Source organism: Myripristis murdjan, chromosome 23 (genome assembly GCF_902150065.1).
Source record: "Myripristis murdjan chromosome 23, fMyrMur1.1, whole genome shotgun sequence".
Classification (NCBI taxonomy): Eukaryota; Metazoa; Chordata; class Actinopteri; order Holocentriformes; family Holocentridae; genus Myripristis; species Myripristis murdjan.
Genome location: NC_044002.1, coordinates 8,040,885 through 8,065,276, shown reverse-complemented (window position 1 = coordinate 8,065,276; position 24,392 = coordinate 8,040,885). Strand labels below are relative to the sequence as shown.

The 24,392-nt window shown below is 42.0% G+C and overlaps 1 protein-coding gene across 1 annotated transcript; it reads right to left on the bottom strand.

The window, feature by feature from the left end:
- Positions 1-16,792: 16,792 nt before the first annotated feature.
- fam180a (family with sequence similarity 180 member A) lies at positions 16,793-21,869 on the bottom strand. The gene is made up of 3 exons (XM_030046420.1): positions 21,782-21,869; positions 17,622-17,719; positions 16,793-17,124 (listed from the first exon to the last, which is right to left on the bottom strand). The coding sequence occupies exons 1-3, from the start codon at positions 21,867-21,869 to the stop codon at positions 16,795-16,797; spliced, it is 516 nt and encodes a 171-aa protein (XP_029902280.1). The 3' UTR covers positions 16,793-16,794.
- Between the last annotated feature and the right edge of the window lie 2,523 nt (positions 21,870-24,392).

The window sequence follows — 24,392 nt, the reverse complement described above, 5'->3', positions numbered from 1 at the left end:
GGGCAAACTCCAGCCTGTCCTCTATCCAGTACAACCACACACGTCGTTTGCTCCAAAAAAAAAACATTAGCTAATGTTTTGTTACCTTAACCTAATTTGTAATTAATAATTTGAACTCAAGTCGGCTGAGTGAGGTCATGATTGACCCATTCAGCGTTCCACCACCCCTCTTAAATGGACTTTGTTGCTCCCTTAATGCTACACTACCAGTGTGGTTATTTACAAGACCGCTAGAGGTTGCTTAACTATAAAACTTAACTAAAGATCATAATAGGCTGCTGTGCAAACAACCTAAGACGATGCTTTTTGCCAGATCACATATAGTCTCGTTTAAAAGGTGTGTGGGTGGCAGCTGTAGTAGCCCCTGGATATTACTGCTAATGTGAACTAAAGCTGTGAAAACAAACAATAAGCCAAACTTAAAAATCCTCATTGTGCTTCTGTGAGCATTGTGATGATAATCCAATGGCAGTCTCGCCATATATTTAGATAATAGGCTATGTGCTGTCGGCTTGTACCGAGTTTTGGAGCGCACCCAATCGTTCAGGAAAGAAACTTAGTCACACATGCATCTAAAATGCAGCTAAAATGGTGGTATTAAATGGACCAAATACACAAGTATGCTGCTCTCTTATCGGCTATGTGTTAAATTACTTATATCTTGCTGATTTTAACAGTAAACTGTATCACACCGAATTTCCACCAACACATAGTGCTGGTCTCCATAGACGCCAGTGTCACTTGTCGATGCTCCATGGAGGTAACAGATATCGTTACTTGACATTTTTTGCACACAGGCACAGGCTCTGCAGCACCTTCATGATAGCACTACATGTAGTGGCTAGGAGGTTTGTGATGCAGCTGCAAAGCTTGTAGAATTGTTTCTCGGGGTAACGCAGTCAGAGTCTTACACAGATACTGTATGTGCACACACGCATGAACAGTACCATCTCCAGCCATTGCACATTATTTCTTGTCACACACAGCTTTGTCTCAGTAGGTGGGGGAAATAAAAAATCAAATTAGATTTTCCTTAGTCAAGACATTATCCTACATAGGAAAAAAAAACATAGTGGAGTCTGGCTATGATTTGTCCGACTTCCTGCCTCTTGCCCAGCTGTTTTACTGTCGGTGATACTGAACTCCACGGATAGTAGGACAGAGTTCAAACCTATGATGCTGCACGTTCAAACACCTTTCACAGCCAATAGTTGAACACAAAATAACTGATCACCAGTCTAAAAACTTAAGTCTGCACATTACATAATCACCATTGTGGTTGTCAATATGGGAGACAGCTATGAAAGCTTCCATTTGGATTTTCATGTTTTTTTTGTGTTTAAAGGAGACATTTTCAGTTTTTAGACAGCAATAGGACAAATAAAAGCAGGGCTCTGTAATAATCTCACCTCAGTACATGATACCAGTGGAAAAATACAGTATTTCAAAGCTTTCAATCAGACTTATCTATCCCTGGCGATGAGAAGTGCATTCCATCTCGGGTGCAAAATGTTTTTTACACTGTATCAGTCTTGCATTCCTTATAAGTGGACAAGTCATCTAATTCTCTGTATCCTTGCATGCTGGTCATAATGAAAGACCGCTATTCACAGTGCAAGCAAATAGCTGTGTGGTATTACTCAGCAGATGGTATAGGCTAAATAGGTTATTCAAATGATGAGCATGCCAGAGAGGCAGAGAGGGACAGCGAGACAAAGACAGGCTAGAAGAATGAGCACTATAAAGATGGCACATTATGATACACAGAGGACAATTCAGCTCACCCTGCTACATTCTCATTCACTATCATTATCATGAAGCCGAATCCATTCTGGCTTGTCAAGCACATGCCACAGCTCATTTACTTTCCATGCCAACTCCTATTTGTAACCTCAACTATGGCTTACTGTGCCTTCTGCTGGATTTTATTGAATTTCATCCCTCATTTGCTCATATTGTTGCTGTGTCCATCTTTTTTGATTCATCTGAGATGTGTGCACCGACGCATCGGGTGCAGCCTTTTGCCTTTGTGTCTGGGAATCAAGACACCATTAAAGTCCTGAATCCTACAACTGCTGCAGCTGCAGTCTAGTCCTTTGTCAAAAAACTCCTAAAAACAAATTTTCCTCATCTATTAGTTCCCAGAATCTGACATGGATGCAAAACACGACTGCTGTCTGGCATCCAAGCACACAGGTCATCACCACAAGTAGGAAAAAAATAAGAGCACAAGGGAGAGTGCTTGGCTCTATGATAGAAATAAGTAGTTCATCAGTTTATGGAATATGGAGATAAATGCACGACCGGATGGAAAGATTATAGATATTTATTAAGGCTGCATGGTGGCCTAGCGAAGCCAAATTTTCCTTACAGTTAGGTCTGGACAGGCAGGATTTGATTATTCAATCATTTGTTCCAAACTGGAGGGACATAATTTACATGGTAAATAAATTACCTTTATTGTTGGTGTGTGATAACATGAAATTGTTGTGCAACTGTTTAATATGAAAAAAGCGGAGTGAAATGCATCTCCCATTTACTATGGTTGATTACATCAAAGAAACTCCTCAGACATTTCCTTAGAGTGAGGGCATGCTGTTCAAGGACTGAAATTCTGAGAGGAAAAACAACTTTCCTTCACGTCAGCAGTGTGTTGGTTTAACCTCAAGCTAAACTATAAGATCTGCAGCGTGGTTGTGATTTGGCCAGTGGATCAAAACTTTGATAAGATCTACAGTGATTACTTTGACAGTGAACACCCTCAGTGATGGATGTTGATGAGATGCTACAAACCAATCAGCCGTTCCTCAAAAGGAGAAGAAAAAGCCTGTTTCAACAGGAAAATTCCACACCGACGCCATTTGTCATAATTTACGTTACTTAAGCAAATAGTTTAGGACGGACACAGGGGTAAACGTCTCCTTGAGGGCGACTGATGTCTGCTGTATCGTCTTCATCTGAGTTCCTGTAATTTGACTGTCAGTGTGGATCACTGCTGATGACTTCAGAAGTTCTTGTAGCTCCTCCACAAGAATTTCAATCAAATGCAAAGGGGATTCTCCATGGGGCTTCACCTCTCAGTCAGCTCAGAGCAACAAGGTCACTCAATAATTGCCATTCTGTTCAATGCAGTTGATGGGAAATTGCAATATGCATTCTGTGGGTGTTTCCAACCCTAAGCAGATCATGTCGATGGTCATGGTTCTCCGATTGAGCATTCATTAAAGGTCAGGGGTCACCTGTCCATCACAAGCCCAGTGTCATTCAGAGGGTTGACCTCTTTGACCGCCTCGAGAAATGGAGAAGATGCAGATTTTCTGATGTCGCCGTGACTCCTTCAACAAGTCAAAACACAGTAACCCTTTAATGGTGTGAAAGGTGTGAATCAAAAGCAGTGTGTGGGCATATGGACGTCTGCCATTACAGAAAGCCAAACAAAAAGTAACACGCACACAGTGTTTTCAAGCTGAAGAGATCATGGATCATCCATCTTGTAAAATATAAACACCTGATGTTCCCTCAAGACTCTTTTTCACAATCATTTTAAACACCGGTGGACAGCTAAATGGGACACTTAGCAACAATCATGACATTATTTGAAGTGCAAAGATGGATGGACGCCTACCTAGTGCATCAACAGATAAAAATAAACCCCTTGGTTTAGCTTGATGTGTCAAGCATTTCCAGATATCTCACGGCATCTCTGAGAGTTTTCAAAGTTCAGAGTTCAATTTTCTCTGACTCATTAGGATGGTTAAACCTCGTAAGATATACAACCTCAGTTGAATGGGGCCATAGTCTCTCTTGAAGCACATGGCTCTACTTCCATCAGTGTATATACATCAGTGGATTGCCTTGGATTCACAGAAGCCTCAGCCCCCACACGCTACCTGCATTATGAACAGATGTGCCAGGAGCCGGAGCCCCTGATCTGGTGATGCGTGACGAATGGCTGAATTTCACCGAAGGCCAAAGGTCAAGTCGTATCCCTTACCCGACCTTGGCATTAGACACAGATGCATGATGTCAGTTCCTATGCGTTAGGACTGGGAAATGACAGCAAAGCCTTTGACACGCCAAAGACTTCCCCATGGAGCTGCAATTCCAATAACCACTCACCATGAACTGTGAACCCTCCGCCATTCCCAGGTGCCCACCTCAAATTATCTTTTCCCAGAGGTGCTGCAAGCTTACTTTCATTCACCTTCACCCGCCATTCTCCCCTACGCAGCCAGCCCCAAGACACCCACCAAAGCCACTCACCTGTGGAAAGAAAGCCATGATAAAGGAGAAGTACAAATTATCTCTCAGCTTGTAGGTCAAAGTTTCAATATGTCCCGGCCTTGTAACTCTTACCTTACAGAGACTCCTCTACGCTTCAAACAGCAGTGCTTTGCTCTTGCTCCTCCACCACGAGTCTCTTAGAAATTTGTCCCCTTTTCAGCTATAAGAGAGTTCAGGAAAGTGTCTGGTGACCAGTCCTTTGTGATGTGACTTTTTGCGTTACAGCTACAGGCTGAATGGCAGATGACAATGTGATATTCACCCAAGGCTGACGTCTCCGCCATGAATCATCTGCATGGTGTTGCCTCGGATTTTGATGATGTGTTATCTGCACCATTCCTGGTTAAAAGTTGATTTCAAGCAGCTGGTTTCACGTTGTAAGCAAAACAAGACTCCAATCTAAACCACACTGTGCTGCCAAATATACTCCCTCCCCGAAATTGTGGGTTGTTTTCCACTTCAGAGCAACATTATGGTTTTGCTTTTCAACTGCATTAGTCACAACTATATTTACCAGCAAATTCCAGTGCTGGAATACAGCCAAATAAATTAGAGAAACTGCCTCAAACCACTGTCTTATTGTATGATGTGATCATGTATTTCTAAATTGAACAAACTGAATTTCGGTGTTCATGTTTTATGTTCTCTTTGGACAGGACTCACATAATTAAATAGTGCTGTACAGTGTCATCTTACCTTATGACTGCTCTCCATTAGTAACTGTATAGACTTTGCCTAGATGCCTATGTTGTGTATTGTGAAGAACCCATATCCACATGCTGTATAAATTAATGTGAAACAAGGCACATTAATCAGATTAGAGTGGACTGCCTAGACCGGGTGGGTATATTGGCCCTGTGTCTCCCATCACTTAAGAATCAGGCTTAAGTAAACTTCCTGCTGTTTTATATGCTTCCTGAGGTCAGAGGTCAACTGACAAGCATGACCAATCACAAAATAAATCAGCACCTGAAAGCATTCTGTCATCGACATAGGAGAATTCGATTAGCTTTAATTCATTTTAAAGAGCCACAATTGGCTCTGTTGTTACTCATCTTGATGGATGAGGATTTTAACAGTGAGCTCACACATACACTGTGCAGACATTGCATTAACTGAAAGGGGAGAAACTTGACATTTGATTTCTGCTTAGTTACATTACAAGTTCACTTATGAAATAAACTTGTGCGTATGTTGTGTGTATCATTTGTCCTGGAGTTGACATCATCACATGCCCCTTTGTGCAAAGTGTCCAAACGGTGTGTGCCTTTACGGCTTGGCACCTTCAAATTAGCAATGGCCCTAGAATTTCTGTATTTGTGACTTTATTTTGTCTTCCCTTACTCTCATGAAACCATAAACCCTTTTATCTATTCTGTCTAAATGAAACTCTCTTTGCTGTGCTCTCTTAAATAAAGCAACAGAAATCTAATTTATGAATACGTCCAACCAGGGCTCAGCCTGAACCATTGCATGGCAGATGAATGAAGTCATACAGGTGGCTGACATGACCCACTGCCTCAGCATGCCATTTATTTGTGCCTACATTTCAATCTGGCGGCCCCTAAAGACCAGGGCAATCAAAAGCAGAGTGACGCTCAGACAGTTTAATCAATATCCACAGGATAAGTAGTTGGACGGCGTCCTCTGAATAATTGGTGCCTTAAATTAGCATTACTGCTTGCTGGAACTGACAGTGCTCTTTAATAACACTCGTGGACCTAAAACACAAGGTGAAACATTGCGTAGTCCATTTTCTCTTCCAGTAAAATAAGAGACCCTATCCCTTTAGATAAGCGAAGTAAATTACATTTTGTGTGAAGTCATTTTCTGGTGATTTCAAAAAGTTCCACACTAGTTTCCAGAAAAATCATACACCCAATGAAGCAGAAAGGCTCCAAAGAGATAAGAAGTACAGTATCATTTTCAGTTTTTATCAGTCTTCTCTTTCCAGCCTAGACATTCATTTGTTTACTCTGCCAGACAGACTTGTAGGAAATGCAGCATTTTCAGCAATTGAGTACAACAGGGAGAGAATGCCATCAAGCTGTCTGCAACCTCCTTGAAGTAGAATTTTCCACTTATCATTTGTGATTTGACTCACTTTGTTTTTTTTTCTTACACTCTTGATGGTAATACCTTGTACTATAGCTAAATGACGAAACCACTTTGAAGGAAGATTGCGTGATAGAAGGTCAGATATGACTTTATTCCCAGAGGGAGGGTTGCCGCTGTGCACACCGTCAGCGCTGCTTCATCATTAGAAACCAGCTCATTACACAAAACAGTCTGGCAATTGCCAGGATTATAGACATATGTGAACAGAGTGGGGCATTATTAAGGTGCCGTGGAAGACTTGGTGGTATTCAAACAGTTCAACAACACAAACATCCATACACAAACACACCCTCACATTCTCCCTGAAACAATCCAGCCCATCCTCCATCAACCCTCAGGTTTCAATTTCTCCACCAATCGCTGTTTGCCAATCGAAGACCAATCATTTGGATATGGGAATATCACTCATGCCATAATGAGTCTTCACTCTCAGCAATATGCACACCGGTCAGCCCCTCCCCTTCCGTGTTTCACTGAATTGCTTGTCGTCTCAGTCTGCCACACAACAATTCAATTACGACAAGGTCTGTGGCCTGCCACTCCCAATATTCTTTATTACTCCTGCAGGGTGACCCCGACAGACCTTTAAACATTGAGAGGAGAATGACTTCAGGTGCAGATCAATAGTCATGGCCTGTATAGACTACAGCTTAAAAGAACCGTGCTCCAGACTTTAAGTAAATGAGAAGGAGGGGGGCAGTGAGGGGCCATATAGAATCTGGAAATTTAATTGAGGTCGACCCTGTTGAGTGTCAAGGGACTGTCTTCCCTTGCACTGGATGAATAGTGCTAATTAGCTGAGTGAATGAGCAGGCCTATGGATAAGTAATTTCATTCAGGACTCTAATTGATTTGGTCAGAATTAACCTGTGGACTCATTTTCCCAGGGGGCAGTGGGGCGGACATCCTTGTCACAATTCCAGGATAGGTTGCCGTCACTTTGCTGTATCGCCACATTCAGTGCCTCGTAATTGCATGGCTCATAGTGATCAACTCAATGCAATGCAGAGCATGGAATTATGCAGCCAAATTAGTATGATTCAGTGAATATTTAATGTGGGGATTTGCAAAAATTTCACAGTCAGATGAACTGCTGTATCTGGTTATATTGACTCACTAAAACAGATTATGGTTTTATTTATGGAGATCAGTGTTCTTTGGTGCACAAGCGCAATCAATCTTTACACAGCCGTAGCAGTATTGACAGTTCAGCATTGATTACACATTTCTGCACACACGTCAAAACATTGTTCTCGGCATACTAATGCAATTCTATTTGGTATCAGAACTCAGTGTGAACAAAGCACAAACTGCAGCATGAATTTTTCCTATGAGGTAAAAATATAAGTCAAAAACCAAACTGCCAGTTGCAATAATGTCAACAATTCAGTGATCTAATTTTATGAGGTATCACATTTATTTTAAAAAGTACTATTTGAGGCACCAGAAAAGCAGATGAGGGGCATGTTTTGTGTTCCACGTGTGTTGGACTTGGAGGAGACGTTTGAGAACATGAATCTGTGAATCTGGGCAGTCTGCTATTGTGACTAGACAGGGATTTCCTGGGTAAAGTCAGCTGGGTTTGGTGGGAGGGTAGAGAAGGAGGTTCAGCGCTCTGCTCAGTCCTCCTCAGTTAAGAATACTGGAGGATCATGGTCCTGCATGCTGGTATCCTGAAAGGAGGGCCCACAGCTATGCATACCTTAGATCACAAAACATCAATCACAGATTCCTCTTGTAATGCCAGATTCCAACTGCTCACTCATTTTGGCACTAATGTTAAAAGTTCAGAAGGGATGAGTTTGGAAATGGCTTTGAATGCAATTGAATTGTAAAGCAAAACAATGTTTATTTAGTTCAACATGTCAGAGCACGTGTGTGTTTGCTGTGTGTGTGTGTGGTGCGTGGAGCTTCGCTGCAGGAGACAGCAGTCTACCCTCCAAACTGACAGCATCTGCAGAGCCACTCTGCAACAACATCAACATCTGCTGCTTTCAATTACACTGTTATAAAAAGCAACTAGAGGGGCAAAGGGATTCACCAAGCCAACAAATCTTTGCTTTATTTGTTTTCTAATGTTTATATCCTTGTAAATATGTTTCCTCACTGTGGAGAAAAACAAAGACATATGAGGTCAAGCGAGAAAAGGTGCGTTTGGACTTAATTGAAGTAATGAGGTCAGAATGAGGATAACCACTTCTGGCGACACAGTTTATTATACCGTTGGAGTGTATACAGATGATATACAAATCAGATTGCGTGTTGAAAAGAAAAGATAAGCAGAGCGCGAGTCAACGGTAGGTATACGACTCCCAGGGGCCCTGTATACTTCTTCACAGTCAGTTTGACACCAAAGACATAATGGTGCAGGCGGGCGGCCTCTGGTGACTCGCTGGGAGTGTGTCTGCAGGGATCAGCCGCAAAGACGCACACACAGAGACGTAGACAAACACACCACATTTCACGGTTTGCTCTGTTAGAAACAAATACTTATACTCCCTGTATACTGAGGCCTAACACTTCGTTTCCTGAGTGTGTTTACACTGGAGCACAATGTCCATTAAAACCAAACTAAGATGGCCGCAGTGAAAACAAAGCCCACTGACCACAGGTCCTCTGAGTCACTTAATGATTAATTCTTCTCTAAACATGGAAATCTGCCAGGGAGCCGAGCCGTGTTGAGTTGAATTAATTTACAGTCAACTGTTTGAGTTCTGGCCACCTGCTGCTGCCGTATCGCTTACCACTGATCACAGAGTGCAGCGGATGAAATTTGGAGTTATCAACAAACATACATGACGTCTATGTTTTCTATAATCTAAGAGGAAATCAAATGTTTCACTCTGTTTATACGGTGAATTACCAACCGCGAGCCTGTCTTGTAGGCCTTGGCTGTTTACACATTACTCAAACATGCAATACCTTTAATCACGGAGTACCACCAGGGCCTATCTTTGGACCACAACCAGTTCAGAATCAGTGCGAGAATAAGCTCTACTCTCAAAGTTGGCAAGCACAAGGGGAATCATTCTGGGCAAGGTTTCCCTGAAGCCCACAATTCTGCATATCAGAGTGCTGTGTGATGTATATGAGACCTTATATCAAAAGCAGGCCCGCTAATGTGGCCATAAGGAAATAACACACAGATATTCTATTACAGGGAATGGGTAAAGTATGTAATAGCGGTTATATGATGCACTGTTGAGGATCTACTTGCATTCAATTACAGCGAGGTTGGGGAAATCGAGATAGCTTTATACCACAGTGATCTGGGGTCTCACTCTCTTCCCCTGTGCTGTAACATTTAATCAGCAGGACATGGATTTAAGTATGCCAAAAGCCATTTGACTGAGTCAACAAACCCTCCCTGGAAAGGGCAGCTTAAGACTCTTAGATACAGCACACAGACACACACACACTCTTTTGAATCATCGAAAGCACTTCACAATTAGGACAATATCTGCTGTAGTTGTTTCTTTTTCTGTTTAAATTACTCCCATTAGTCTTACACAGTATGAAAATGACAAGCTGAAGGACTATGTGGAGAACGGCATTTATCACAGCCAACATTTCCAGCGAACTTGAATGTGAATTTACCGTGGTGTGCTTCTCTCTCCTGTTGGCCCCCTGCCAAATGGGTGCAATCCTGTCTACCCCTAGAAAGCAAGAGAGGATCATTATGCGTGTTAGGTTGCTGTCCAGTAAACACTGTTGTTTCCTAATTTAAAACCATCCAGGAGGACATTGGCTGCATTACTGCAAATTTCAGCAGCTAAATCACAAGAACGAGTGTGGAAAATGAGTGGACTGGATGATTAAGACAAGTCGTGTCCTCCAAATGAAAAAGTGATCTCAAGGGAGCCTGTTGGCAAGTGAGATCTGAAGCAAATATCACCAAGGACATCTTCAGCATGCAGAGCCATTATCAATCACTCACACACTGCCATTATCAGCCTTTCATGAGCTGGATGAGGCTTCCCTGTGAGTCCTCTCCACCTGTGGCTGGGATTGCACCAAGCTTAATCAAATTAGGGACCCAGAGGGAGCTATGTTGAAACACAGCATACCACAACTCCCATGTGAACCCTGCACCTCCTCATAACAACGCCCGATAAGAGTTTGGGAGAGCTTTATCCTCCATCCCGTGCCCTGAGCTTCACCGCTCCCCCTGCCAGCTCTCTCCCACCCCTTATCGAAAGCTCCAGGCCTGTTATGCCCAACAAATCCATTTGTTAAGAACGTTGAACGGTATCCCAGAACTGTGATGACGGCAAGAGCTGTGTTTGCTTGGATGAGATGAGCAAACATTATAAGGGGGAAAGTGCTTGGGATGATTCATAATAACTATTATTACAACAAAGGCTATGTTTTCCACTGAAAAAGAGGCATGAATCTGAATCCAGTCAAATGTATCATGGCAAAAATGATCCACATAATTTACTCTAAACTAAACATTGAGGCTATTTCTTTTGTTTCATCCCTGTTTAATGGATAGCCCTGGAGTTTTCCCCGTCTGCTGATGATGTGTTTGTGTAATACTGCAATGATCTTCTCTAGAGGTCGCGGCAGTCATAGAGAGCAGCAGGCTGTTTTGAGTTGGACCCCCCTCTGCCTTCATTCATGCTGTGTAATTGGCTCTTTGACACAGTGAAGGATCCCACTCCCTGACTAACGCATCCCACCCCCATCCATCCAACCTCTCCATGGTTACCCCTGCTGGCATCGTTTCTCTTCCCCCAAAGTTAGCCTCAGCTACTATTATACACGCCACATTAACCTGTCAAAATAAAAGGGGTGAAGGAATTACTGTATGACTTCTGGATGGTGGTGTGTCCTGATGAAACGCTTTCATGCAAAAATGCTTAGAAGCTGCACTATCAACAACATAAGGCAGTGGTTCAGGATTTAGATAGAGTACACAGGGTGACATCTGTTCCACTGGCAGCAGTGATGCAAAAACATCACTCAAGCTAAACATCGGCACGGTAAAAAAGACGGTGCTGATGGGCGCATGTTGATGACCTCACCCTCTTCGTGGCTGCGGCTCATAAATCACCTCCCAACGTGCGAGCCTCCATCTGGAGTTTTTGAGTCACACAGCCTCTCTGCTTCCACTTGGAATGACAGTGATTAGCCTAATAAAAAAGTTTGCTTATAAAAGCCGCTCTAATCCACCAAATTCCACATTCCCTCTTCAAAATGAACATAGTCTTTCAAAGGACTGTCAACGGAAAGAATTTGGACCATATGGGCTGTTGCTGATTTTTGCCAGAGGAATGTTTTTTAATGGTGTGGCCGGAGTGCGCTTGATCCCTGAGATAGAGATACTGAATAATTCTCTCAATAATGGGGGAGAAAATGCCAAGATCCACTGCAAGTCATCTGAGTGGCAGAGAAGAGAGAAGCCATAGTCTCTGAGAGGTTTGGTCATGGCGGCTTGCCACGTGCTCACTCATTAAACCGCATCGATGAGGTATTGAGCCGTCTGATTTACCGCAGAAAAGAACAACGCATACATTTGTGACACATTGAGATGTTTCATCGGTCACTCCCTCACTGGTTTCTCTATGCCGGAAGAGTGAGTTTGAAGCATGAAAATATGTCTGACAGCTGTGGAGAAAACATATGCAGCTGATAAGCTTGAGTAAAAGCAGGAGGGTGTGCAGCTGGAGCCGATATCAAAATATTTCAGCTAGTTTAGTCAAATTTGTAGTTTTGACAAGATTGAGCTGCACAGTAGGCCATCTCACAAAAACAAAAAAGCAAATGTGCCTGATTGCTACAAGAAAACTGTGGAATCAAAAGAGTAATAAGACTAGAATCAGACGCACTGACAGATGCTGAACTATGACTTTAATTAGCAGCTGTTCCCTCTGTGGCATTATTCTCCACAACACCCTCAAAAAAACAAAAAAACAAAACAACAACAACACAAAACAAAATATGATGAGTGGTTCATGCCCAAGCCTTGATTCGATCCAAGAAAGAATCACTTAGTGCATTTGGTAACGCTGCCACCTAGTGAACACAGATAAAGTAGCTGATAATGCCTTTCAGTATTTACAGCATTTCAGCACTAAGCCAAGATACCATGGCATTTTGAGGGCGTTGTGCTCCATTATTTTCATGTATTTGCTGCTGAAACAGTATTTTGCGGGATATAATGCAGGGAAAGATCATAAACCCGGTGGGTATCGGTTTGAGACAGAGAGGTAGGTGCTGTTGCTGGGCAGAGCGGTATTGTTGAAACATCTGTGATGGTGTTATTGGTTGGAATTTTTATCCACACCTGCTGACACGCCACCAAGAATACACAGTTTCCCGGGATGTAATGGCATGGGAATCTTGATAGAAAATACATGAAAATAAAGATAGCAGCTGGCAGGTATTTCTAAACAGGTCTATATAAAATAGTGTGGTAAATTTGCTGTCATTTCATTGTGAGTTCAAACCAGCAGGAGGGGTGGGACCTGTCTCTGCGTTTAGAGGTGACTGGGCTGGTTTTTGCCACTGGTGAAGTGTTCATGGCACACTGCTAAGGGTGCAACAGTGTACCTTGTTTTCTCACAGTGTAGGTGCAATGACACAGAAGGGACAGCTGTTAATTAAAGCCATAGTGCAGCGTATTTGTAAGGCCCACGTTGCCTGCGTTTAGTCGATTCTGTAATGAGGGCTTTGAAATCTCCTCACTCCTCGCCGAGGCTGGATGCACACTGTGAGATTTCCCCAGGATTTTTTGGACTAATTAGGTACACTGTTGTTATGCCAGCAAAAGTTTGAGCTGCTGCAAGAAAAGACCAGCAATGATGTGGCATTTTCACTTTGATACTGTTATTTATCTATATTTATTTATTTTAGATTTCTGTGAGGTGGCTTAATTGGAGCTAAATCCTGTCACATATGTATTGTATATTGTATAATCTTTATGCATTTACATTCATATTTATTCTATCTCTATGCATATGTAATTGTGTTCACATGTACATCTACATAGACACACATCTGTGTCGGCTGTTATCAGTTCTGATAATCAGACAGTTAACATCGATAGCAAACATGAGAAATAGTATTAATACAGGAGGGATTCTTATGTGAAAGGATGCTGTTCAATGTTAGATAACTTTGCCTATGAAGTTTGGATATTGAGTTCATTATCATTATCATTTTTCATGTCATGTTTGGTGACTAACTGGGCGGAAAATGCAGAAAATCCCGAGTTTCCACCACTGATTGGTTTCAGTGTTTGTTATCAGCAATGGGCCTTTTAACCTCCTCATCTGTTGGACAAGAGGTCAGGTCATGTTACACTGTATGATGACACACACTCACGACCTCATACACGACATAATTATTATGGATTTTGACCACTGAAACAGACTATCACCTCAGCCTTATCGTTAAACTTAGTTTTATTTGCCAGGAATCCACTGGAGAAGAGGTTTTTCCTGGCTAAATAAAGGTTATGCAAACTTTTATCAGCAGGTCAGTCTTATGACAACATTATTCTTCTAATAATATGCCTTGTGCAGATTCCTGGGCATGTCTGGTAGTTATAAAACCTCATAAAGGATAGTTTTATTCATAATTTGGCCAAGGTCACCCATTATTTACCGTAAAAATGTCACAAAGGGCTTTCTGAATGCAAATGCACGGTTACCACTGCTGCAACCAGGGCAGGGAGAGACAAGGAGACTGAAAAATCGCAGCATGAGAAACACCTGTCTCATATTACCGGGTGCAATAGGGCACATTTTAGCAGAGGGATTAGAATAAGGATATCAATATGACCAAGGTGAAAACAAGGCTTAAGGACATAGAGCTTCAGATGGAGAAACCCAACCAAACTATTCTGTCTGCAGCCACTTGGGGGTGCTCTTTCAATATGCAATACGCTGTACGGCATTATACACGGCATTCCAAAAACTACATTTCAGGGAAATAAACTCTTTACTGAAGCACACTGATGAGGTCAGACCAGGTAAAAGACATTATCACTTACTGATTTCAGTAATTAAATCTTCACTAATTGCATATAGGATGAAATGTAGATAGGGAGAGGCAGATGAGTTGCATTTTAAGTTGATGAGTTGCAATTAAAATACAAGTCATGCAATAGGGGCTTCAATTTGATGTAAGGATGATATGCCTAATAATATGGACATCCAGTGCAGGTACACAGAAAATAAAATGATTTTTATCTTTGGACATATTGCAAAGTTATTGCTGATCTGGGACTTTAAGGGAACTTATACTGAATTGGAGTGCAAAACTTCAAGGACTCTTTTTGATGAAAAACAAATATATATGAAAGATTCTGGCAAAGCAACAGCGATGTGGTAGGCTGTAACGGAAATGTATCGTGTGGTGAGACTTAGAATTTGCACATTTTTGGTAATAGAGTTTGGTAATAGAGTTTTATTGCAGCACCAGATGGGTGAGGTTCACCACATGGGACAAACAGTGAGCCTCAGAATGTTAACATCATCACAGGAAAGTAAACTTTTCTGCAGTTTCTGAATTACTTGACACAACTCTATTGCTTCTGACGTAAACACAAATGAACAGAAAACACCAAATGATGAACGGGAAATGTTTAATGCGTTCTACTCTTGGCATCATTTGTTATAAGGATGCGAGGATGTGTCTGGCATTTCAAGGTGAAGAAACCATCACTGCATGTTAAAGTAATTTTATCCTCTGGCAGTTAAAGTGGGCACATCTGTGAGGTACTGGAGCAGAACAGTAGCAACCAACTGGATGATGAAGGAACAAACTGGATTACAAGCAAACTGGCGGATGTAGTTTGACGCTCTGCGATCAGGGTCACACACCTGGAACACAGAGGTTTTAAGTGAGGGACAGTTTTAGTATAAAACTCAGTTTCATGGAGTCAAACTTGATGGAGGGCATGCAATCATCATAACCTGAGAAATCCTCACCTTAGAGAACCTCTTGTTTATCCAGTGCTGGCCAGAGGCATCTCACAGATCGCCACCCTCTGTGCGGTGCAGGGAGTCGCGGCTGCTCATCTCTTTCAGCGGGACCTTCCCCATTGCAGCCTTTAACTTCCACATCAGTCTGACCTCTCAAACTCTCTCAAATAGTAAAGACATGACCAGTCTTGACATGTCCTTAACCCGGAATAAGGCGAAGAAAAACTCTTGTTATGATATAAATTTTCAGAAACCAATTGCCTTGGTGAATTTACAGGTCTGGTGGCAGGAAATGACATTATTAGACCGATAAAACCAGTGTTTCCATGGCTGGATAGCAACTGTAACTGGATAGAGTGACAGCCAAATTGAGCCGGATGCTTAAAAAAAAAAAAAAAAAAAAAAGTGGGAAAATGTAAAATTAGTTAACTCAGATCTGTGTTAAAGTCTAAGAGACCAGATACATACTTTCTATCCACTTGAAGACGAGTGAGCAGCATGAAGGCCCATTACAGCAAGTGCCTATTCTACAACATGAGTGGGGAAATGGGCAACTTGAAGCAAACATCGATCATACATTTACCGTCTGATGAAATGAGCATTCAGGAGTATTGATCTAGACATTCTCTGCACATCTGTGGTTTTCATTCAAATTGCTTTTATTGGCAAATCAAGCAAGCTGAGCCATCTTTATAGAGACGGTCAAATGTAAATGAAATCTAAAGTGATTAGATGAAATCTAACAGATATTTGCAGACAGCACTGTGGAAGAGAAATGATGCCTGCCTTGTGTTGTCTGAGTAAGGTGCTGCTCATCAGTTTTTGTCATATTCCTTTTTTACTGTAGCTCAAATATCATTGATGAAATCGCTCAATAAACATAGCATTGCAGTATCATATAGCGTCCTGTAGGTGTGACACTGATATACCGGTATTGATGATAACTTTGATTTGAAAAATGAAATATTGATATCATGTTGATAGTATGCATATGATAATATAATGCAAATAATCCAGCATCATTTCCATTTCTCTCACTTTGTCTCCCTCCTCCACGCCACACACACACACACACACACACACAGGCACAGGACACACACACTTGATGTGGTTACAGACTCTCCACGACACTCACGACACTCATATCTTGAGTGTAATTCATTTGCCGATCAAGAAACAAAGTGCATAATAAGCAAAATTAAAGATGGATTTAAATGATAGCATTGTTTTTTTCTTCAAATTTTCTGCAGATGGCATTGTTACTCTGTATTATTTTAGCCCCAATAATCATGTAGTGAAAATCTGAGATCGTGACAGTCCTAGTGCCCTGTATTTGTGTGGATTCCAGATTGTGGGCCAGTGACCGTGAGCTAGTAAAAAAATATGTTGCTGTCTGCACGGCCATAAATATAATGGCCTCATAATTCATGTCCATAAAGATACACTTCCAGATTCTGCCTCAAGGGGGCGCCAGGTCCTTTTGGATGGCTCTGAAAAGTTGGAGCAGGGCGTCCGCCCACACGTCTCTCTGCAGCTGGTGGCTGGTATGAGCCAGTGTCTGCGCGGCATAGACCATGGTCAGCACTGTCCTCTCAAAGTCCTGCCTGCTGAGGGACTGTTTGCGGTGGGCGAGCTCGGCCGTCAGACGCCGGATGTCAGACAGCCTCTTGGGTAGGACGTCCTCGCAGATGACCTCCAGCTTCTCCACACTCCTCAGGGAGGCCAGCTCGTCATCTGGGAGCTGCATGGCTTGTTCCTCACCCTCTATCTGCAGTCCTGCCAGCAGGATCTGGGAGGCAGAGGTCCATGAAAGTGAAAGTGTTCAGACTGTTTCTGGACTGTCACAAAAAAATATAGAGGAGTTTGTGCACAAATGATGGTTACATATGGTGACTGTAGTTCCATGATCAGAACAGAGCCCTCTGATGGGGCCCTGGCTTTACCACTCATTTGCATGCTTGTATCAGGATGAGCTAATTACTTACTATCTACTCACTAACCTACCTAACCCCCCCATCTCACTATCTGCACACACAAGCCTAAGACTAATTTTGCTTACCCCCCCCCCCCCCCCCCCCCCCCCTTTTTTTTTTCTACTGCTAACTAATAACTAACTTACCGACTGACTGACTGACTGACTAACTACCTAGCTTCCTCCTCATCTACTTAATTCCATATACCTAACCCTGCAAACCTTGGCAGAGTAAATGTGGGTTGTTGTTTAGGCAACACTGTGCCACATGGACCTTTTTCGACTTCACTGCATGTCTATAGGGCTACACTGACCTCAAAAAGCAGGATCACATCGTCCACTGAGCGCTGGAATGTGGGGTTGATCAGGGAGTGTGTCCCACGCTTTATCCTATGGGCTGAGGGATACAGAGCTAGAAGACAGAAGAAACTGAATTAGTCCTTCCTCCTATTCAACTATTTCAGCACCATATAATCTGGTGTGACATGCATGAAATGAGTGGTGCGGAGGTTGAATAAACATAGATACATTACTGCTCAAATATTGACTGAGCCCCAGCTGTGCTATGCACAATTGGTCTTCAGCTGAGCCGCAGATGGTCTTAAACCTTTAAAAGAACTAAAGCCTGTGGTAGGGCATCCAGAGGTTGGCTGCCCCAGCTGCCACAGGTGGAGCTGCTGATGTCCTCATTTGGTTGGGTCTCAGAGTGTCAGGGCATGTGCGTGGCAGTCTGGTGACCTCATGAGCTGAGGTGTCCAGATCAGCCTGGAGCACAACACCCTGGTCACATACTTCTCTATTATGTTGAAATCTGTTCTTTATAATATCAACGACTATTCAAGCTTCTACAAGAAATTAAAGATAAATGAATATATAAATAAATAAGCAAGGAAAGTAAGACGACAGTAGTAGTTTTTACCCCACAGGGAATTATAGCTGTAACCTATTTTTCAGCTTCTGACGATCTTTTGGTTCACTGTCTTACAATACAAAAAAAAAAAAAAAAAAAAAGTAAATTATAAATTTCAAATCCTAGGCTTGGGTGTGCTTCAGCAGCATCCACAGGGCAGATAAGTCACACTAGGACGCAGAGTAAATCCATCCATATCTCAGTCACATTCCAAACTGTGTAAAAGTGGATCTACAATAGCTGTCCAACGCTTAAAGTCTATTCATTCATTTAGTATGGCTGTCTCTATTGTGTGAGACTCCAAGACCAATTTGGCCAAACTGCTAGCAGGAGAGTGAAGTGAAAAGAAAAGTTGATTAGAACTGAAAAGGGGTTGGCAGCATGTTGAATTGAGGCAAAACTTCCTCTGAGTTTCTCCAGATATCCAACCCTCGCTTTCCTGGGCTTCACTTTCTGTTGGTATCCAGTGGCTGGCTCAGCGTGCACGCCAGTGGAAACAAAGACGCACAGATTATAATGAGGTATACAGTATAAACATTGGGCTTCATCCACATTTCAATTAAATCAAATCATGCTACTCTTCAGTGTTGTCTCCTGCGCGCCTTCCCTCAATTCTACTGTAACACTCAGCCACGCAGCTTTGACGTCCAGCCACATTTAGCTTTATGGGCTGATCTGAGGCCAGCCGCTGCCACATATTCTGGCTGAACTCCTTGTGTACCTGATTCAAGCTTGGGTGACTGCCAGCCTCAGCTCCAGGGTTTTACCAACTTTGCTTTCACTCTCTGGCTGCCATTCAGAATCTGTTACTGTATCTGCCAACGACGGGGAAATAAAGCCCTGCAATTTGGTGGAACTATATAATCTACAGTATATTAGCTCAAACCCTTCCCCCCTCCCATATGGTTCAACCTATACTGACATTTAATTGTAAAAGCATTGCATCTTGAAGGGGAAGACTTACAATCACCATTGAGCTGGTGATTCAGAAATGCACAATCAGCACCAGAGGTGTGCCTATGCATACATTACACACCAATAAGAAACCACAGCTTTACTAATGCATTGTCAGTAAAACAGCAACAACAGCAACACCCAAGGGAGAGTGTGTTCCTTAATGCCAGAGCTATGTAGATGGATGGGATGGATGACCATGGGTGCAGCAGCTTACAGGGACTGAATCAATCACCAGTCCAATACTAGTTTGGGGCTACCAGCATTCGCCTTATAAAGTCATAACCTGCATCAATAACATTATTGTTATTCAACTGATACCCAGCTCATGAAAGTTTTTACATTTGCTGTCAGTGTCAGGAAGGCTCTTCTTGGGAAGAAGCCTCTGGTGAAAAGAAAGTGATGCATTTTAGATTTCCGGCAACAGTAAAAGGAGTTTGTTTGGAATATAAAATACTGGTTGATTAATATTCATGCAGTCGGAGCAGTTCTAGTTTAGGTACATGAACAGGCTCTGAGGCTTGACATTTGTTAATGCTACAAACTCAAACTCATGGGTTGTACATACCATACACACAAAGATGCATGGATACATATTTGTACTTACACTAATTTGGATACTGTGACATGTTTTTTTGGTGTTACAAGTGATATAAGGGTTTGATTTATGACACTTGTGAAACACGGTGCAGCCCTACTTAGGATGTGTCTGGATGGTGTCATGGTGTGATATTAAATCATTCATCCATAAAATGTTCCCCTACTGTATTTCCAGTTGAGGAGCAGTATTTTTGGTCCTGTTTACATAAGATTTTCAGTAAGTAAAGCAGGGTGACAAGAAGTGACACCCTTACATATATTACAGGTATTGTAATATCTGTACATGTAGGACACATTTTCACACACACACACACACACACACACACACACACACACACACACACACACACACACACACACACACACACACACACACGTATATAAACTTAGATTTAATCAGCAGGTCACGTTGGGATCGAGATCTCATTTGCAAGTGAGGTCTGACTACAGAGTAAAATAAATAAATTAATAACTAAATTAAAAAAACAAAACGTTATAAATATTAAATTTCCCTGCTCTTTCTCCAACTTGTCGTTTTTATTCTCATGTCTAATATCTAGATGGCCCTCTGGGTAACTGCCTTTTCATTCACAGACTATTCATCACTTATGCCCCCCTCCCTTGCTAGTGCTCCTAAACAATCAGTGTTTGAATGGGCAGCCTCCCTCAATGTCATTACGCCCAGGCAGGGAACTTGTAATCTCCCCCTAAATGCTTGCAAGGAGCTCAGGGAACAACAAAGATCCATTAATTAGAAGGACTAAATGGTGCTCCTGACTGGAGGGATGTCTTGGTGAGAGAAAAAAATCTACCAAAATGGATGTCTGGATCCCTCAGGCTTATGGTTAAGAGGGTGGGGAGGACACAGGAGAGAAGAAAACCTCCATCACTGTGCCACATGCTCCACTTAAGTCTCTTCAGCTTCCCTCCTAAGGATTCTTGAAATCCAAACAAACTGCAATAGCCTGGCAACTCTGAGGTAAAAACACAAAATCGAACCCTCACTCTGTTAACACAGTTTTTGCCATCAATACTCAAATGTGAGCCTAATCCACGGAAAGCTGCAGATCTCCAAATAAGTATGTCTTTGAAAAACAATACCTCACTCAGATGCTGTTGTTCTTATCAGCCAGCTGCAATTAAAATCTCTCATTATCACTCAATCATGAGAGATTTAAAACTGGCACTGCGAGCACAACTCAAAATGCAGCATATGTGCCATTTCTTTGTTTGTCACACACCAGAATGTGTCTTTTACTGTGAGCCAAAGCTACTTTGCTGGGTGTCACATGTCATGACCTGGCTATTTTATTTCTGTCCAGGTGCAAAGGCCAGCAGGCTGTCTACTGCAGTGTCAATTACAAATCACGACTGTATTTTTTTCCCCCCTTTCCAATCCCTGCTCGTAACAGGTTGCAGCATCATGTGACCAACCCAATGATTCCAGTCGTTTTTTCAAAACTTTTCTTTCTGGAGGCAAAGAACACAGATTTCCAAGGAAGCAAATGTGAATGGTTGCAAAGGAATTTCCGAAGAAAGTGGATCCAGTAACAACAGGCCAGTCATTTTTAGCTGGAAAACTAGTTGTGGATGTGATGCATATGTTCCTCAAATATTCCTTTAACAGCTCCAAATGCTAAACACTTTCCTATAAAACATATCCAGCCACACACAAACACGTTCATGTTTATATGTATGCACACACTTATGCATGCACATAATGTCTTCCACACACATGTGCGCATCTTGATTTGACTGTTTAGTTTCACTTTGTAATAGGCTGGCAGCATTTAGTATGCCAACCCCCAACACATTTCTGCTTTGTACAAGATTACACATCATTTTGATTTGTGGAGTTAGAATATTATACAGGTAAAAGTAAGTATTGTATGTCTAAGTTTCCTCATAACTTGCTGACAAAAATAATCCTGTGAGAGATGATAACAGTGTCCTATATGCATGGAGTTTATGAGTCACCCAAATGTGGAAGAGCACCCAAAGTCCACCTACCTTTCCTGCAGTACTGAGGGGCTGCCAGGTAGACAGACAGGTAGAGGACAGTAACTGGAGCCCACCACTGCATCATGTTGCTCATCATCCCGATCCCCACATCTACTCACACAACACACACACACACTCCTCTTCCTCCTGTCTTGCTTTCTGTCTTTCTAAGGGACGTGATCACAGTCACATGCTCGGGAAGCAACACCCATTAGGAATGTGGATGAAAACACACTGACTGTTGAGCTTATTGCATTTCACATGCAGTAGTTTGTACAAGAACGTTCCTTCTTTCATCCACTGCGCTTATTTTTCTGCCACATACCTCCCTCCCTCCATCTCTCTCTCTCTCTCTCTCTCTCTCTCTCTCTCTGTCTCTCTCTGTGTGTGTGAGCGTGCATGAGTGTGTGTGTGTGTGTACTTAGTTCTTTCAGGCTAGGATGTCTGGGCTGTCATCTGGAAATCATCAGGAATAGAGGAACGCCTGCTCTATTGGCCACACTTTTCTCCAGCTACTGGCTGACTGCTTGACTGGATGACTGGTTAAGTTACTGATTGACTGGCCAAGTGACTGGGTGACTGAGTGACTGATTGATTGATGCACTGGATTAGATATGGGAGAATGTGAAAATTAAAAATATCAGTTATTGTGACCAAATTTGTCACTGTTTTGGTGTTATTGCAGTATTGTCAAAATGTCCAGGAATTGTTAAATAATTAGAAATATGCATTGAAATTATTAGTATTGAAATCACGACTGGAATTGAAAGCACCATGGACTCTTTGTAGTGAAACAATACCAAAACAATGCCATATGTTAACATGAAATACCCAACACAGATGTGCAATTTACATAAATACAGATGGGTCTTCTTGAGAACACACACCAATAGTGTTCCTCCAACTGGAAGATGAGGGAGGATATCATCCCCCTGTTACCAAAATGAGCACAGTGCATCCCGCTTGTCACTGTGCTGTGTGTTGATAAATCCATGGTGCTGTCCATGGTGCTGAAGTAGCAGATAGATTTGTAATTGTACCTTTTCCTCTCAGTCCTGCCCTTCTATAGGTTTCATCTTGGATCTATAATATTCTCTAAAGTATATACTATCAATACTCAATTGTACACAATATTGTAGCCCATATACTCTGTAGTGCAAGCAGGAGAGCAAGAGGATCATAGAGACACACTGCTGCCTGTAGTTTTCCTATAATATTCCTTTAATATTTCTACGATTATTAAAGTAACATCTGTGCTGCTGAAAATACACTCCAGACCAAGCCACCTCTATAACAAAATATATTTTAGGTGAGACACGACTACCGATATAGATCTTACTGGACATATTTGGTGTCACCTGGGAATGGAGCAGGCAATGTGACAGAGAAAATAAAGCTGCAGTGACCGAGCTGGGCTTGTGTATGTATTATTAAAATGCTTAATGTCCACATCCAGTAAAAGAATGGGCCTACACAAAATATGCACTTAGTCCAATAGCCATCCTATTAAATTGAAATTATAATCCCAATTATAATATCAAGAATTAAGTTAGGCCTATATGATAATCCTCCATAGTAGCCATACAGAAGTGGGCTCAGAAGAAAGTAAGACTGACAGGTTGATGTTGAACTTGGTTGATGCTGGACAGTGGGGAGAGCAAAATCCATGATGTTTTAAAAACATGTTCATCAAAAATCACAGTAATCAAAATTAACAATATATCTAACTGCTCCATAGTTGACACAATTTATAGGAAATTCAGCAATTGTTCTAACCCTAACCCAGATATGATAGTATTCCATGGGCCAGAATCAAACCAATACTGGCACAACAGATGGATGTTCTCCTTATTCCTTGTTCTCTTCTCCTTTCTCCTTGGGGATCAATAAAGTATTTCTGATTCTGATTCTGTTAGCACGAGCTCTATTTCATTCAAGTAGCATAGCATTTCAGCAACTTAGCCTACTGTTCTGCCTAACTGTATTTTGTTTTTTCGTGCTTTGACATTCTCAGCATTGTGCACATACAGTTGAATGGATTATCGAGACCCTGCATGACAAACACAAAAATCTAGATTTTATAAGCCTTGTTTGATGTTCCAGGAGAGGTGAACCATCATGCTCAATCTCCACCTCTTCTGAGACGATGAATGTCAGCCGAGACTGAGACAAACAGAGCAAAACAGGTACGTGTCAACATCAACAACAATGCACAGAGCACTCGCAGCACCTTGATTTCAGGCTGCCTTTGAGAATCTCTTCTGCTCACCCCAGCCTCCTCTCCACCGCTTCTTCTGCCCTTTGTTGTCACAGAATATTTGCACAAGCACTCGCTTGTCTTCCGTCTGGTGCCACAGCACATGAATACAGTGTGTAGGTGAGTGGGATTTCAGATTGTTGCTTTTGTTGCCCAGTCTTTGAGGTTGTGTCTTCTAAATTGAAATAAGAAATCACAAAGATTGACTGATATTCCAGTGATAGTGTACCATCAGCCCCCCAAAAAGGCACTCATTCCCAGGCAATGGCCTTTCCTTGTTTTGTAGATTAGGTTACTGGTGTCAATCCTAGTCCAACAATTACCCATTTAAAATCTGGACGAGGAATGCAGGATTGTTTATTC

Bases quoted from the DNA above. Each gene is read 5' to 3' on its own strand.
- fam180a (XM_030046420.1), bottom strand. From the start codon at position 21,869: ATGATGAGCAACATGATGCAGTGGTGGGCTCCAGTTACTGTCCTCTAC. The intron at 17,720-21,781 runs GTAGGTGGACTT...TCTGTCTTCTAG, and splicing joins CCCTCAGTACTGCAGGAAAG to CTCTGTATCCCTCAGCCCAT. The intron at 17,125-17,621 runs GTCAGTGTAGCC...TCTGCCTCCCAG, and splicing joins ATGTGATCCTGCTTTTTGAG to ATCCTGCTGGCAGGACTGCA.